General features: G+C 42.3%; 1 protein-coding gene across 4 annotated transcripts in view; it reads left to right on the top strand.

Moving 5' to 3' along the window:
- Positions 1–760: 760 nt before the first annotated feature.
- The window catches only part of spire2 (spire-type actin nucleation factor 2), a 102,892-nt gene continuing 85,234 nt past the window's right edge, over positions 761–18,418 (top strand). For all 4 annotated transcript variants that reach the window (XR_009809550.1, XM_061919982.1, XM_061919981.1 and 1 more), the window contains exon 1: positions 761–1,162. Coding sequence is in view for 3 of the 4 variants with exons in the window: in XM_061919982.1 (XP_061775966.1) it covers positions 898–1,162 (265 nt within the window). In the remaining variant the exon portion in view is untranslated. The remainder of the gene's footprint in view (positions 1,163–18,418) is intronic.

Raw genomic sequence — 18,418 nt, 5'->3', positions numbered from 1 at the left:
ATTGATTGATTGATTGATTCAGTGTTGACAGCTAGATATTTTGTGGACATGTTCCATAAATATTGATGTTAAAGATTTTTTTTTTGTGTGAAGAAATGTATAGATTTATGCATATGAATCCAGATGGATCTCTATTAAAATCCCCAAAGAGGGCACTTTAAGTTGATGATTACTTCTATGTGTAGAAATCTTTATTTATAATTGAATCACTGGTTTATTTTTCAACAATTTTTTTGTTATTTTTATATCTTTTTTTCAAAATAGTTCAAGAAAGACCAATACAAATGAGCAATATTTTGCACTGTTTTAAGTGAAGCGAATTATATTTATATAGCGCTTTTCTCCACTGACTCAAAGCGCTTTACATAGTGAAACCCAATATCTATGTTACATTTAAACCAGTGTGGGGGTTCACTGGGAGCAGGTGGGTAAAGTGTCTTGCTCAAGGACACAACGGCAGTGACTAGGATGGCAGAAGCGGGAATCAAACCTTCAACCCTCAAGTTGCTGGCACGACCACTCTACTACCCGAGCTATACCGCCCACTTATACAATTTAATAAATCAGAAACTGATAACATAGTGCTGTATTTTACTTCTTTATCTCTTTTTTTCAACCAAAAATGCTTTGCTCTGATTAGGGGGGACTTACATTAAAAAAATCTTCACAGGGGGTACATCACTGAAAAAAAGGTTGAGAACCACTGCAATAAAGCAGAGTATTTCTCCTAAAAAAAATGTTTTACTTTGAAGGTTACCAAACGGAAGTCAAGGTTTGTGCAGCGACCTTGAAGAGCGCTGCGGCATCAAGGTGCATCTGCGACACTTTAATGGGCAGGAACGCGGAAATGGTCCCGGTGCTGGCGGACTAAGAAATGGGCTCCGAGCCTCGGAAGCCATGGCTCGTTCCACCGACAGCCGCGACGAGGACGTACAATCCCGGCTGGGAGACGCGGTGGAGCCCCGGAATGTGTCCCTGGAGGAGGTGCTCAGGTCCTACGAGCAGCCCATCAACGAGGAGCAGGCTTGGGCGCTGAGCTTCCAGTGCTGTCGCCACCTCGCCGACATGCACCCGCCCGTCGCCACTCAGGTTCTCGAACTGTCCGCCATCCTCGTCCACAGAGACGGGAGCGTGTCTCTAGTCCCCAACACAACACCGCAAGGTAGGACTGTCCGCTCGCTGCCATGTTGGATCGCTTCCGTAACACTGAACTCCATCCAAATCCATCCATTCAAGTTTCCTCCTGGTAACAACATTAAAGAAATTCAACGATATAACACAATATGAACAACTGCAACCATCCATTGTTTTTGTAATTTACAGTTGTGATCAAAATTATTCAACCCCCACACAAATTTGGTGTTTTAGCAAGTTGGACATTTATTCCATATTTTGTTTATAGTCATATCAAATAAAGATGTGTCAAATAGACAAATGCAACTTAAATTGTAACACTGTATTTTACAAAATACCAAAAAAGGACATTTTTCTTAATATCTCATTGACAAAATGATTCAACCCCCTAGTTACATGCATCTTTAGTACTTAGTAGAACACCCTTTGGCAGTAATGACATCCTTCAAACGTGATACATGACCGGACACAAGCTTCTTGCAACCATCTACAGCAGGGGTGCCCACACTTTTTCTGCAGGCGAGCTACTTTTCAATTGACCAACTCGAGGGGATCTACCTCATTTATATATATATCATTTATATTTATTTATGAAAGAGACATTTTTGTAAACAAGTTAAATGTGTTTAATGATAATACAAGCATGTGTAATACATATAGATGTCTTTCTTTCACAAAGACAAGAATATAAGTTGATGTATTACCTGATTCTGATGACTTGCATTGATTGGAATCAGACAGTAATGATGATAACGCCCACATTTTCAAATGGAGGAGAAAAAAAGTTGTCCTTTCTGTACAATACCACATGAAAGTGGTTGGTTTTTGGCATCTAATTCATCCAGCTTCCATACACTTTACAAGAAAAACATTGGCGGCAAATTCCGTAGCTTGCTTGATTGACATTCACGGCACCCATGGTCTTGTGAGATGACGCTGGCTGCTGCCAGTTCATTATTATGAAAAAATGACAGAGAGGAAGGCGAGAAACACTTTTTATTTCAACAGACTTTCGCGCCGTCCCTTCCGTCAAAACTCTAAAGGCCGACTGCACGTTTCCTATCTTCTCAATAAAAGCCCTGCTTCATTCTGCCTGCGCTAACAAAATAAGAGTCGTGCACGCCAGCTTTCTGAGGGATTGCTTGTGCACGCCAGTTTTCCAAGACTCTGTATTTAGTTAGCGCAGGCAGCATGAAGCAGGGCTTTTATTGTGAAGATAGGAAATGTGCAGTCGGCCTTTAGAGTTTTGACGGAAGGTACGGCGCGAGAGTCTGTTGAAATAAAAAGTGTTTCTCGCCTTCCTCTCGGTCATTTTCATAATGATGATCTTGCAGCAGCCAGCGTCATCTCACAAGACCCTCCGGTACCGTGAATGTCATTTAAGTGACGTCTTGGTGAAGATTGATGATCATTAATTTTTAGGTCTATTTTTTTAAAAAGCCTGGCTGGAGATCGACTGACACACCCGCCGCGGTCGACTGGTAGCTCGCGATCGACGTAATGGGCACCCCTGATCTACAGGTATTTTAGCCCATTCCTCTTGGGCAAAGGCCTCCAGTTCATTCATATTCTTGGGCTTGCGTGCTGCAACTGCCTTCTTCAAGTCCCACCACATGTTTTCTATAGGATTTAGGTCTGGCGACTGTGAAGGCCACTCCAGAGTCTTCCAGCCCTTCTTCTGCAAACACTCTGATGTTGAGTTGGAGGTATGCATGGGATCCTTATCCTGTTGGAAGGTCCAACGTCTCCCAAGCCTCGGCTTCGTCACTGACTTCATGACATTTGCAGCTAATATATCCTGCTAGGAAATATAATTCATAATGCCTTGAACGCGCTGGAGATTCCCGGTACCTGAGGCAGAAAAACAGCCCCAGAGCATGATTGACCCCCCCACCATGCTTAACAGTAGGCGAGGTGTTCTTCTCTTTGTAAGCTTCATTTTTTTCTCCTCCAGACATGATGTTGATTCATAGGCCCAAAGAGTTCCACTATTGTCTCATCACTCCATAGAACAGTTTCCCAAAACCTTTGGGGTTTGTCCAGATGATTTTTGGCATACTGGAGTCTATTTTTTTCTTGTGCCTGGTAGTCAGAAGTGGGGTGCGCCTGGGAGTTCTGGCATGGAGGCCTTCATCTCGTAGTGCGCGCCTTATTGTCTGGGACGAAACCTGCGTTCCCCCCTCTGCAATGTCCTGTTGTAGTTCCTCAGCTGTTACACGGGGGGTTTTCACCACTGTACGCTTCAAATACCGGGCAGCAGTTGCACACATCCTCTTTCTACCACGCCCAGGTAGTGTTTCCATTGTGTCTTTAGCTTTAAAGTTGCGAATTATGCTCCCAACTGTGTCTCTTGGAATGTGTAATGTCTTTGCTATTTTCTTATATCCATATCCTTTCTTATGAACAGAAATTACCTCCTGTCTTGACTTCTTTGACCCCTCCCTGGACTTCACTATGTTGCAAATACACCATTGACCATCTACAAGAAGCTGAGCGTCACAGTCTTTTTCAATCAGTTTAATTGTTGCTCGTTATGGTTCTAATCACATCTACAGATGTTTTCAACACCAGATTAAAAAGACCTTATTCAAATTCTGTTCTTAAGAGTTATGATCTTCAAGGGGTTGAATACTTTTGTCAATGAGATATTAAGAGAAATGACACTGTTTGGTATGTTACAAAATATAATGTTGTAATTCGGGTTGCATTTGTCTATTTAATGCATCTTTATTTGATATGACTATAAACAAAATACGGGATAAATGTCCAACTTGCTAAAACACCAAAATTGTGTGGTGGTTGAATAATTTTGATCACAACTGTATCCATTCGGCAGTTTAGTAATTGGATAAAACTAGGCTGACCATATTCTGAAATCCCAAAAAGAGGACACATATATGCACGCCAAGGCCGGGACAAGGTGAAAATTAGCCAATGATACTTGAACTTGCTTTATAAATAATCCATCCATCCATCCATCCATCTTCTTCCGCTTATCCGAGGTTGGGTCGCGGGGGCAGCAGCCTAAGCAGGGCAGCCCAGACTTTCCTCTCTCCAGCCACTTCGTCCAGCTCTTCCCGAGGGTAGGGCTGGGCGTATCGATACCAAGTATCGATAGTATCGATACTTGGTGAGTATCGGTATCGTATGGATACTGGCATGATGGTATCGATACTTCACCAAATTAAGCGAATCACCCCGATTTAAAAAAAAAAAAAAAAAAAAAAAAGAGCGCAGCGCTCCTCACCACTCCACCCTCCTCCCTAGTGATGGGTCGCGAACGAGATTTAAAAACACTTAAAAAATTCATCTTCAACCCAAAATAAAATAAAATAAATACAATTAACATGACGCTTGGTGCGTTCGCGCACACACATCAGTATAATTAGCTCCGACACGCACACACACACACGCGTGCATTTCCAGTGCGACTTAATGTCTTGGTTGTAAACTGTAAAGTATTTTACTGCGCGAAAATAACGATAAGAATTTCTCAGTTCTTTTGTTTTGTGTTCATTTTTACAACTGTTTAGTAACTAGTGTTTTCTTTTTTACTTAAGTTCTTGTGTGTTGTGAGGCGACTAGCCAAGTTCAGTATTTGTTTTCACCTTATTAGCACTACTTACTTTATTGTAATTGATATTATTACTTTTTTATTTGAATTTCTCTGTTCTTTTGTTTTGTGTTCATGTTTACAACTTTGTTCTATAACCAGAGTTTTGTAATTTACCTTAAGTGTTTGTGTGTTTTGAGGCGACAAGCCAGGTTCAGTAGTTGTTTGCACTTTACTTTTACTTTATTGCTATTGATATTACTTTTGTAATAAATATTTTATTTTTTGACTTAAATCGTTGTCCTGTGTTGTATTATTATCATAATCAATTAATAAAGGCAAAGTACAAATTTGTTTTTCAAAAGTATCGATACCCCATCAGATGACGACACTTCCGATATCGGCGATACTGGCCGGTATCGTTACCCAAATTTGCGATATTGCCCACCCCTACTCGAAGGTTCCCGAGGCGTTCCCAGGCCAGCCGGGAGACATAGTCTTCCCAACGTGTCCTGGGTCTTCCCCGTGGCCTTCTGCCGGTTGGACGTGCCCTAAACACCTCCCTAGGGAGGCGTTCGGGTGGCATCCTGACCAGATGCCCTAACCCAGTGGTTCTCAACCTTTTTTCAGTGATGTACCCCCTGTGAACATTTTCTTAATTCAAGTACCCCCTAATCAGAGCAAAGCATTTTTGGTTGGAAAAAAAGAGAAAAAGAAGTAAAATACATCACTATGTTATCAGTTTCTGATTTCTTAAATTGTATAAGTAGGCGGTATAGCTCGGGTAGTGGAGTGGTCGTGCCAGCAACTTGAGGGTTGCAGGTTTGATTCCCGCTTCCGCCACCCTAGTAACTACCGTTGTGTCCTTGAGCAAGAAACTTTACCCACCTGCTCCCAGTGCCCCCCACACTGGTTTAAATGTAACATAGATATTGGGTTTCACTATGTAAAGCGCTTTGAGTCACTGGAGAAAAGTGCTATATAAATATAATTCACTTCACTTATAACAGTGCAAAATATTGCTCATTTGTGTTGGTCTTTCTTGAACAATTTGGAAAAAAAGATATAAAAATAACAAAAAAAATTGTTGAAAAATAAACAAGTGATTCAATTATAAATAAAGATTTCTACACATAGAAGTAATCTTCAACTTAAAGTGCCCTCTTTGGGGATTTTAATAGAGATCCATCTGGATTCATGAACATAAGTCTATACATTTCTTCACAAAAAAGAAATCTTTAACATCAATATTTATGGAACATGTCCACAAAAAAACTAGCTGTCAACACTGAATATTGCATTGTTGCATTTCTTTTCACAGTTTATGAACTTACATTCATATTTTGTTGAAGTATCATTCAATAAATATATTTATAAAGGATTTTTGAATTGTTGCTATTTTTAGAATATTTAAAAAAAATCTCAAGAACCCCTTGGCATACCTTCAAGTACCCCTAGGGGTACGCGTACCCCTATTTGAGAACCACTGGCATAACCACCTCATCTGGTCATGACCCAAAGCTCATGACCATAGGTGAGGATGGGAACGTAGATCGACCGATAAATTGAGAGCTTTGCCTTCCGGCTCAGCTCCTTCTTCACCACAACGGATCGGTACAACGTCCGCATTACTGATTTATTTAAACAAAGCCTTTTTTTCTCCTCTGTTGACAGCAGTGTTGGTGCTCGGAATTTGGGATGGGGTCCCATGGACCCCATCAAGTTATAAAAATGGGGTCCCACAGTAAATTTGTGGGGTCCCACCTTTTTGTAAGAGTTTTGAAAACAAATGATTAACATATGCATTGTCCTGTTGTATCTCACATTCTATGTTGTGTTTTGGAAAAAGGTTGTCATAAACGTTACTTAAAGGCCTACCGAAATGAGATGTTCTTATTTAAACTGGGATAGCAGGTCCATTCTTCGTGTCATACTTGAACATTTCGCAATATTGCCATATTTTTGCTGAAAGTATTTAGTAGAGAACATCAACGATAAAGTTCGCAACTTTCGGTGCCAAGAAAAAAGCCTTGCCTCTACCGGAAGTCGCAGACGATGACGTCACACGTGTGATGGCTCCTCACATATTCACATTGTTTTTAATGGGAGCCTCCAACAAAAAGTGCTATTCGGACCGAGAAAATTACAATTTTCCCATTAATTTGAGCGAGGATGAAAGATTCGTGTTTGAGGATATTGATTCCGATGTTTTTAAACGCATTTACTTGGTTAATTCTGGGAAATCCATTATATTTTTTTTGTGTTGCTAGTGTTTTAGTGAGTTTAATATTACCTGATAGTCGGAACGATGTCTCCACGGGTTTCTTGACGCGCAGTGTCTCAGGGGAGTCGACGGCAGCTATGGACAGGTAAGAACTGACTTCTTAACCACAATTTTCTCACCGAAACCTGCTGGTTGACAAGTGGTCGGGATCTATGTTCTCTTGACCACGCTCTGATCCATAGGAAAGTTTTGTCAGGCTTGGACTGTGGATGTTTGTGCTTCCTCGATGCAAGGATGATGTGGGACGAGTCAGTCATGAATGTAAGTACATGATATTTATTGAATAAACAAACAAACTACAAAAAGGCAAACCAAGGACGCGCTCTGTGGCGAATAATAATCTATACTAAACTTAAAACAAAACAGCACAATGACATGACTATATACAAAAAAACAAAAGATGCTATCTATGGCATAAACAACAAAACTTACTCGGCGTGAACCAAAACGAACAACAAGGCATGAAACAGATTATCGAGGTCGTGAAGGAGGTGCAGCATGGGTAGGGTGCGTGGGAGTGTGAAGATCCCAGAATGAAGACAAGAAAAAGAGTGACTTAAGTAGCCGTGATCATTAGTGAAAACAGGTGTGAGGCTGTGAACAAGGCCGTGACATGACAGGTGAAAACTAATGAGTTGGCATGGAGACGAAAACAAACCAGGAAGTGCCAAGACAGAACTAAAATGTCCAAAAAACTAAACATAACCTAACCAAAACCTAAACTTACAGGCGTGACAGAGCCCCCCCGTTAAAGACAGCTTCCAGATGTCCAAAAATAAAACCCCAAAACAAAACTATGATCAAAAGTAATGGAGGGCGGGAGGGGGACATGGCGGTGGATCGCCAAACCACGTGCCCCCGTATCCATCGGGGAAGAATCAGGTGGCGGCGACGCGTAGAGGATTAAGGTGGGCGACCCGGGAACGGCCATATCCGCGGCCGACCCCCTTGGCTTGGCGGACGACCACGTGGAGACCAAAAGTGTGGCCACACCCGTGGCCGACAAGGAGGCGGACGCGTCGTCATCGTGGGAGGCGATGAAGCTCGGCGTGGCAACAGCGTTGGCGCTTGGTGTGGGCTTTGGCTTGGCGGTCGACTTGGGCTTGGGCTTGGCGGTCGTCGTGGAGCTGCCACTGGCGGCGCTTGGCGACGTGGAGCAGACACTGGCGGCGCTTGGCGACATGGGGCTGCCACTGGCGGCGCTTGGCGACGTGGGGCTGCCACTGGCGGCGCTTGGCGACTTGGATCTGGCACTGGCGGCGCTTGGCGACGTGGAGCTGGCGCTGGCGGCGCTTGGCGACGTGGAGCTGGCGCTGGCGGCGCTTGGCGACGTGGAGCAGGCGCTGGCGGCGCTTGGCGATGTGGAGCAGGCGCTGGCGGCGCTTGGCGACGTGGAGCAGGCGCTGGCGGCGCTTGGCGACGTGGAGCCGACGCTGGCGGCGTTTGGCGACGTGGAACCGCCGCTGGCGGCGTTTGGCGACGTGGAGTCGACGCTGGCGGCGCTAGGCGACGTGGAGCCGCCGCTGGCGGCGCTAGGCGACGTGGAGCCGCCGCTGGCGGCGCTTGGCGACGTGGAGCCGCCGCTGGCGGCGCTTGGCGTCTTGGAGCAGGCACTGGTACTGGACGTGGACTTTGACGTGGACTTGGACTTTGACGTGGACGTGGACGTGGAAGAGGTGGCCTTGCTGGAAGCTGCGGCTTAATCGGTCGAAAAACTGGAGGTGGGGGACGTGCTGGTCGCTGTGGCTTGGGACTGCATTGAGCATAACCTCCTGACAAGCTCCCAGTCCCCCCACCCCCCCCTCAATGAGTGGCTTCCAGACACTTTCATCATGGGCTGGAAAAGTCTTTTGGGGAGGGTGGAGGGAGGTAAGGAGGAGGGCAGAATCCTCCCCTTTTGAATTCTCTATATTGACTTTTTTTTTTATTTGTCTTGGTTTGATTATTTGAAAAAAAATATGTATATTGTGACTTGGGCGGGGCTTGAGTCCTGGGGGGCGTGGCATGAACTTTGGAAGCTGCAATAAAAACATTTTTTGTGTCTTGGGAGGGGAGAAAAAGTCGCACGGGGCGAGCCTGTCAGACAGCGTTGAGGGACAAGTCCTGCCCCTCTTTCGCGCGTGCCTGTGCGCTGCTCCGGGCCGCCGCGCTCACGTCCCAGGTGGTGTGTCGTCACTTTCGCCAGAAGTTAGCTCCATGCTTCCACCGCGCCGGGAGGAAGCTCCTCATCGCTCAACTCCACTTCGTCCTCGTGCGCCCATGGCTGAGCGTCTGCGACGAGCCGAAGGAACATCTCCTGCTTGTCCGCTTCCTCGAGGAATATTTCTTCCACTTCATTTGCGAGGAAGCCCTTTTGCTGGGATCTTTCTGTCAGGCTTGGACTGTGGATGTTTGTGCTTCCTCGATGCAAGGATGATGTGGGACGAGTCAGGCATGAATGTAAGTACATGATATTTATTAAATAAACAAACTACAAAAAGGCAAACCAAGGACGCGCTCTGTGGCGAATAATAATCTATACTAAACTTAAAACAAAACAGCACATTGGCATGACTATATACAAAAAAACAAAAGATACTATCTATGGCATAAACAACAAAACTTACTCGGCGTGGACCAAAACGAACAACAAGGCATGAAACAGATTATCGAGGTCGTGAAGGAGGTGCAGCATGGGTAGGGTGCGTGCGAGTGTGAAGATCCCAGAAAGAAGACAAGAAAAAGAGTGACTTAAGTAGCCGTGATCATTAGTGAAAACAGGTGTGAGGCTGTTTTCACTAATGACAGGTGAAAACTAATGAGTTGGCATGGAGACGAAAACAAACCAGGAAGTGCCAAGACGGAACTAAAATGTCCAAAAAACTAAACATAACCTGACTAAAACCAAAACCTAAACTTACAGGCGTGACAAGTTTCACCTCCAGGAATTTTAAACAAGGAATCACCGTGTGTTTGTGTGGCTAAAGGCTGAAGCTTCCCAACTCCATCTTTCTACTTTGACTTCTCCTATATTAATTGAACAAATTGCAAGAGATTCAGCAACACAGATGTCCAAAAAACTGTATAATTATGCCGTTAAAGCATACGACTTTTAGCTGTGTGTGTGCGCAGCGCTAATTCTTCCTAAAAACCCGTGACGTCTTGCGCACACGTCATCATTACACGACGTTTTGAAGACGAAACTCCCGGGAAATTTAAAATTGCAATTTAGTAAACTAAAAAGGCCGTATTGGCATGTGTTGCAATGTTAATATTTCATCATTGATATATAAACTATCAGACTGCGTGGTGGGTAGTAGTGGGTTTCAGTAGGCCTTTAAATTATTAAAAAAAACATTATATAAAAAAAGACAAATTTGTATGCATATGTAAATGTATTCAGTTATAAACATCCACTCACTTTCTTCTTTCCTTCATGGATCTAAACTTTACTGCTGCTGGTAGTTTGTTCTATGTTTTTATTTAATAAGTTGTAGGTGTATTTATTTCAGTATGAAAGAGTAAAACGTTTTTTTTTTTGGTCATGAAATGGTGATAATGGTGTGCCTGGACATACATACATTTTATATTTAACGCTTAAATCTCTGGAGTCTTCTTCAACTTCAGACCTATTCCTCATTTCAAAATGTTTGTTGTTGTTGTTTTGTTTTCCACCCTGGCAAACACAAAATGTGCAAAATCTTCCACCAAAAGTATTTTTCAAAGTGGAATATTTGATCTGATGTAATCGGGGTTGAGTTGGGGGCATGTGGGGGGGGGTATGGCTATCTGTTCTGCTGTGTTTATGTTGTGTTACGGTGCGGATGTTCTTCCAAAATGTGTTTGTCATTCTTGTTTGGTGTGGGTTCACATTGTGGCGCATATTTGTAACAGTGTTAAAAATGTTTATATGGCCACCCTCAGTGTGACCTGTATGGCTGTTGACCAATAATGCCTTGATTAACACTCAATTACCTACCTCTGTCTCCCGCTCTTTTATCTCTGCCCCTCCCTCACGAATGTTGCTGCGTGCGCACACCTTCACAATTTGTTTTGATCTTAACTCCTCTTAACCCTGTAGGTACATTGAAAATACACGCAACCTTGACACAAAACGCCAGTCATTTGAAGCATTTAAGAAAACCCGCCCGCACACCCCGGACAGTCCCCCCAAAGAGGACAAGTCCGGGGAAAAGAGGACATATGGTCAGTCTAGATAAAACACTACATTTGCACTTTGTCTGTCGCGGTTAATTGGTCCCAGGCCTAATTGTGGTAAACACATTTCCGAAAAGTATGATTATTCTTACAAAATCAAATATATCCATAGATAGAGCATTAAAAAAACGCTGATAACTTTCTAAATTATATATTTTTAACATAATTGGTCATACTTGCCAACTAGGGCTGGGCGACATGGCCTTTTTTTAAAGGCCTACTGAACTACCGACCACACGGTCTAATAGTTTATATATCAATGATGAAATATTAACATTGCAACACATGTCAGTACGGCCAGTTTAGTTTACTAAATTGCAATTTTAAATTTCCCGCAAGTTTCTTGTTGAAAACGTCGTGGAATGATGACGCGTGACATCACGGACTGTAAGGAAATATTAGCGCTGCACCAAACACAGCTAAAAATCGTTTCTGTTCATGGCGTAATTACACAGTATTGTGTTGCTGAATCTTTTGCAATTTGTTCATTTAATAATGGAGACTATAAAAAACAATGCTGTTGGTGGAAAGCGGTGGATTGCAGCTGTCTTTAGCACCGAGACACAGCCGGTGTTTCTTTGTTTGTTGTGAAGCTGAGCGGTCAAGCGAACATGTTTTCTCTACGTCAACCAGCATGTTTTTGGATGGGGAAATTGTGATATATATCTTACCGGAGACATCAATGGATTATTCGTCGTCCTTTTTTTTTGGAACCACAGCCATGTAGACCAACTTGATGCAGTGTGTATGCTCTGAACCCCATAACCTTTTACCTCTGCAGCCATGCTGGCAGCACTCACGCGTCTTTGATACAAACACAACTTCGGTATTATAAGGCTCGCAGCATTCATACGCATTGCTGCAGCACCAATACGTCTACTTTACAAACAACCTCTGTAACAATGCTGGCAGCATTTATATATAATCCTGCTGCAGTCATAAGTGTATTTTACAAATACCACCTCTGCAGCAATTCTGGCAGCACTCATACGTCCACTTTTCAAACACAAATATACATTGGGTGCTGCTAGCATTGCTGCAAAGGTCCGGTTAGTAAAATAGACGTACGAGTGCTGCCAGTATTGCTGCAGAAGTTGTTTTGGTAAAACAGACACAAAAGTGCTGCAAGAATTACTGCAGAGGATTAGTTTGTAAAAAAAAAAAAAAAAAGACGTATGATCATTGCTAGTATTGCTGCAGAAGTTCTGTTAGTAAAATAAACTGACGAGTGCTGCCAGCTCTGCTGCAGAGGTTGTGTTTGTAGAACAGGCGTATGATTGCTGCCGGTATTGTTTTAGAAGTCTGGTTCCTAAAATAGGAGAAACTAAAATGAATTACATTTTTTAAGTAATTTTCAGAAGCAGTTGGCAGGTTGGTGTTCCTGGCTAACATCTTAGTGTGTATGTCCTATAATGTTTACCTATAAAACACTACTGTTAAAAGTCAATTATTTTCATGTTGCAGCTAAAGTTTAATCATGCCCTTTTAAACCAACCAGTGCACTTTATTTCACATGTTGAGCATAGCTAAATGTTTTTTTTAAAGAAGATTGGAGATTATATTTTACTTTTTTTATACTATTTTAATGTTTTTTTCCCCTTATTCTTATCTCAAAACACTTCTAAAGTATGCAAAAACTACTTTTCTTACTTGTTGGAACTTGTTTTTGGGATCCCCATCAGTCCAGAAAATGTAAAAACAGGGCATGTATGAGTGCACATGCGTACCTTGTTTGAGCGTTAATAATGAATTTGTGATATTTAAGAGATTTTATATTACTACAAAAAAAATGCTGCGCTACTATTTGTTTTCATTTAGTAGCACCGGTGCTAAGAGTGAAAACGCTAGGCGAACAGCCCTGTGCTGCCAGCATTGCTGCAGACGTTTTGGTTCGTAAAACAGACGAATGAGTGCTGTTAGCCTTTTTGCAGGGGTGGTGTTTGTAAAATAAACGCATAAGCGCTGTCAGCAATACTGCAGAAGTTGTGCTTGTAACAGACGTATGAGTGCTGCTAGCAATGTTGCAGAAGTTGCATTCCTAAAATGAATGCATGAGTGCTGCCTGCATTGCTGCAAAGGTTAGGTTGGTTAAATATACCTATGATCACTGTTAGCTTTAATGCAGAGGGGGGTGTTTGTAAGATAGACGCATGAGTGCTGCCAGCAATGCTGCGGAGTTTGGTTTGTGAAGTAGACGTATGCGTGCTGTCAGTATTTCTGTAGAGGTTGTGTTTGTAAAATAAACACACGAGTGCTGCCAGCATTGCTAATTTGCTGCAGAAGTTCAGGTAGTAAAATAGACGTACAAGTGATGTGAGCATTTAAGCAGAGAGCGTTTGAAAAGTGGACGTATGAGTGCTGCCAGAATTGCTGCAGAGGTGGTATTTGTAAAATACACTTATGACTGCAGCAGGATTATATATAAATGCTGCCAGCATTGTTACAGAGGTTGTTTGTAAAGTAGACGTATTGGTGCTGCAGCAATGCGTATGAATGCTGCGAGCCTTATAATACCGAAGTTGTGTTTGTATCAAAGACGCGTGAGTGCTGCCAGCATGGCTGCAGAGGTAAAAGGTTATGGGGTTCAGAGCACAACCTCTGCGGCATTGCTGTTAGCACTCATACATCTATTTTACGAACCAAACCTCTGAAACATTGTTAGAAGTAGGGCTGGGCGATATATCAATATACTCAATATATATTGCGGGTTTGTCTCTGTGTGATATGGAAAATGACTATATCGTGATATTCGAGTATACGTTCTCAAGCAGTTGCTTTTACCTGCCGGCTTTGCACTACATGCGTTTCCCACTCTTTCTTGTCTCTCCTTCTCACAGACCGCAAGCGCACCTTCTCACATACATCACATACGTATACGCCCTCGCGGAGCAGAAAGGTAGCAGCATGAGTAACGTTAGCTGTGATGCTAGTGGTAATACGAGAGAAAGAAGGTGCAAATCTGTTAACAAAATGAAGGAAGAATTAATTCCCAAGAAAAACAGCACGGGGGTCCATTGTCTGGCGGTGGTTTGGCTTCAAGTGGGAATATGTCGAACAGACAACAGTAATTTGTCAAGTATGCGACAAAAGCGTTCCTACCAAAAGTATCATTACTGCTAATATGTAGCATCATATGAAAAGTCACCTGCTAGAGAATGAAGAGTGCTTACTCCGCATGTCAACATCTCCATTCGGTTCCACACGCCCACACCGTCAAAATAAAGAGGCAAACATTTCCAGATTAACACTGTATGGAAAAAAAAATAGTCAACAAAAGGAGATAACGTCCGCACTAACCTACCAGATAGCGAATGACGAACACTATTTGATTTCCTATGATGGAGCTCATTTTTATTTGACACTTTTTGAAATATCTTGTGTGACATGCGGCCTGGACACTGGCCGAGAGTTGGTTGGCGGTTGAGACTGGAGTCGGCTCTCTTGGTTGCTTTGTTGGGTCTGCTCCTGTCTCTGGCCATGCTCCCTCCACCCCATCGGACGATGGCTTGGAACACCGCAGAGGCCACCACAGTGTATATGTTTATTTTACTTTTTATTCATAGCTGTATGAAGAAGTGGCTGGTTGTATCCGCTGCTTTAATGCCTTTAATGTCCTTTGTGTTCTTTGATGTTTGATGTTTCCCTCTTACACACATATTATTGTGTATTATGGTTATGAGTTGTTGTTGTTTTTTGTTTTTTTTCCCTTGGCCTCAGTCTGGACCCCCTCTCCAGGGCCCAAGCTTAGACCGTTTATTTGATTTTATTTTCTTTTATTTTAATCTTCTATTTTTTTCTTCCCCCCCCACCCCCTTCCACCCTCTTGTTTACCTGTATCTCATCTTTTTTGTAAGGGGCGCTGGAAGCCGGCAGACCCGTCAGCGATCCTGTTCTGTCCCCCTGTAATGTTTTTCTGATCTTGAATGGTATTGTGCTGAAAATTTTAATTTTCCTGAAGGAACTCTCCTGAAGGAATAAATAAAGTATTATCTAATCTAATCTAATCCATCTAATCATGCACAAAAGTGCACTTTATTTGTTTTAAACTATTGTATTGGTGTTCTGTACAAAAAGTGCACTTTAATTTAGTGTTGTTTTGATATGTCATCTTAATGACATCATACACAAAAGTGCACTAATAGCTTGTTTTAGAATGTCTCTGAAAATCTTGCACTTTCTGTTTTGGAAATGACATGAATGTTTGTGCCCCTGCTTAATAACTGTTTAATAAATACAGTTTTGGTCAATTGACTTAGTTGTGATTTCCCTCTCTGCATGAAAGTTTAAAATTAGCATATATTAATGCAGTATGAACAAGAATGTTTTAATGTAGACACATAGAATCATCATACTGCTGTGATTATATATATCAAGTGTTAATTCAAGGCTAAGGCAAAATATCGAGATTAATATTGTGTATTGTGATATGGCCTAAAAATATACCTATATTTAAAAAAGGCCATATCGCCCAGCCCTAGTTGGAAGCACCCCTACGTCTATTTTACAAACTGCAGCATTGATGACAACACTCAAACTGTATATCCGTTTTACAAATACCACTTTGCAACAGCCCTGACAATATTTGTATGTCGTTTTTACAAACAGATCCCCTGCAGCAATGCTGGCAGCACTCTTACATCTATTTCCTAAAAAGAACCTATGCATCAGTGAAGGCAGCACTTATTGGTCTGTTTACAAATGCAACTTCTGCAGCAATGCTGGCAGCACTCGTACGTCTTTTTTACAAAGACGAACTTTGCAGCAATACCGGCAGCACTTATACATCTGCTTTACAACTGCCGAAAAGATGACACCCCTTAGCACTCATACATCTAATTTATGAACTAAACCTCTGCAGCAATGCTGAAAGCACTCACTCATACACCTGTTTCCAAAACAGAACCTCTGCAAAGCAATGCTGACAGCACTTATAGGTCTGTTTTTGCAAATGCAACTTCTGGAACAATGCTGGCGGCACTCATGTGTATTTTACAAACACAAACTCTGCAGCAATGCGCACAGCACTTAAGTTTTCTCTACACACCAAACCTCTTCAGCAGTGTTGACCACACTCATACGTCTATTTTACGAACACAAAGTGCAGCACGGTGGAACAGGGGTTTGTGCGTGTGCCTCACAATACGAAGGTCCTGGATTCGATCACCAAGCTCGTAGTCTTTCCGTGCAGAGTTTGCATGTTCTGCCCGTGACTGCGTGGGTTCCCTCTATGTTCTTCTGCTTCCTCCCACTTCCAAAGACATACACCTGGGGATAGGTTGATTGGCAACACTAAATGGTCCCTAGTGTGTGAATGTTGTCTATCTGTGTTGGCCCTGTGATGAGGTGGAGACTTGTCCAGGGTGTAGCCCGCCTTTCGCCCGTGTGCAGCCGCCCGCGACCCCGAGAGAGAGGGACAAGCGGTAGAAAATGAATGGATAGATGGAAACTAGTAGGTATATTTTATTGTACAAGAAACTACAATACACTTTGGACGCAGAGACTTAGCAGATATTGTTCACATACTAGTGTCTGCAGCGTTAATGAATGTTATATTGCTGCCTAATGATTAATAATTCATAAAGCTAAGTTTGACTCAGCGTGTCTTCTTGTGAACATTGTTTTGGAGATGCTGCAGTGCGAAAGGCAGCAGCATTTGTGTTTTTGTGTTCCATCTGGATTACATCACATAAATAACCTAGTGTTTGTGTGTGCATATATATACAGGGGGATTCAAAACGAATACAGTGCGCCAAAATTACCACTAAACATTTCAAAAATGAAAAACAATAGAAAACCTAGCTTGAACATAACTTTAAGTATTTATTTCATGCAATAGTAATAGGAGAGACTATTCGTCCCTGAACACCATGGAGTTCATATAGGCTTTATGATGCCGTTACATTATTATATCAACTATCTGAGACAGGGTCAGGAAACTCTTCATTTAACAGAATGTCCTTTTTTTGCTGCTTCAACACAACTGAATCGACACAGAAAAAGGTAAAGTGAAATAACTTATTTGTTAACTGTTGGTCAATAATGCTTGTCTTTCTCTCAGACAGACAGGGCTTTGCCGTCCATAACGCACGCACGCACGCACACACATCGCAAAAATTAACTAAAGATACGCCAAAAGCTAATTAGCCTTCAACTAAAGGACTGCGATCAAGCTGAGCTGCCGCTTATGTTTCTAGAACGTCAATGGGCTCATAGTGATGTAGTTGACTTGGAGGTGTTTATTATAATTTGGGGAGAGTCCGCTGCCTGATGCTTACCTGCTTATCCCATTGCAGGAGCCATAGACCTCTTATAAGTACACACAGATTATTTTCTTGACTGTTTTCATTGTAGATTGTCACTGAAGGCATCAAAACTACGAATGAACACATGTGAAGTTATGTACTTAACACAAAAAGGTGAAATAACTGAAAACATGTTTTATGTTCTAGTTTCTTCAAAATAGCCACCCTTTGCTTTGATTACTGCTTTGCACATTATTGGTATTCTCTCAATGAGCTTCAAAGCACACTTGTGAAGTGAAAATCATTTAAGGTGACTACTTCTGATCAGGCGGGCCGGTTCTACAATCGGAATGAAACTGGACTCACTGGTGAGGGTGGCAGAGAAGAGGACTGTTGACAAAGTAGTGAGCATCCTGGATGATGCCAGTCACCCTCTGCATAGCGTTATCAGTAGCCAGAGGAGCCTGTTCAGTGCTAGATTGCTTCATCCCAAGTGCAGGACTAATAGACTCAAGAACTCCTTTGTCCCACACGTCATTAGACTGTACAACTCCTCTCTGGGATGGGGGGCGGGGGGTACAAGGATGACAGGGGATTCAAAACATTAACAGTGCAATACCTTTTCATAACATGGTCACTACTGCCTACTTTGTCTTGTTATATTCTTATTTTACTGTTATATTGTTGTTCCCATTGTTTTTATTCTTTTTTGTAATATTTCTCTATTTTGTTTCCTTTTAAACCCCCATTATTTACTTTTCACTCTTTTTTAAATTGATCTCAACTCTGTACACTGCTGCTGGAATTTTAATTTTCCTGAAGGAACTCACCTGAAGGAATCAATAAAGTACTATCTATCCATCTATCTTGAAGCTCATCGACAGAATGCCAAGAGTGTGCGAAAAAAAACCCTGTTACTTAACTGTTCATCTATGCACAACATATTACTGTTCAATGTCATATAACTATTTTAATTGCTAACTTACCTGAAGCAAGATGCTGCTGTTT

The sequence above is a fragment of the Nerophis ophidion genome, linkage group LG14, assembly GCF_033978795.1.
Source record: "Nerophis ophidion isolate RoL-2023_Sa linkage group LG14, RoL_Noph_v1.0, whole genome shotgun sequence".
Classification (NCBI taxonomy): domain Eukaryota; kingdom Metazoa; phylum Chordata; class Actinopteri; order Syngnathiformes; family Syngnathidae; genus Nerophis; species Nerophis ophidion.
Note: the sequence above shows the minus strand (reverse complement) of the source record. Positions and strands in the feature narration are given on the sequence as shown.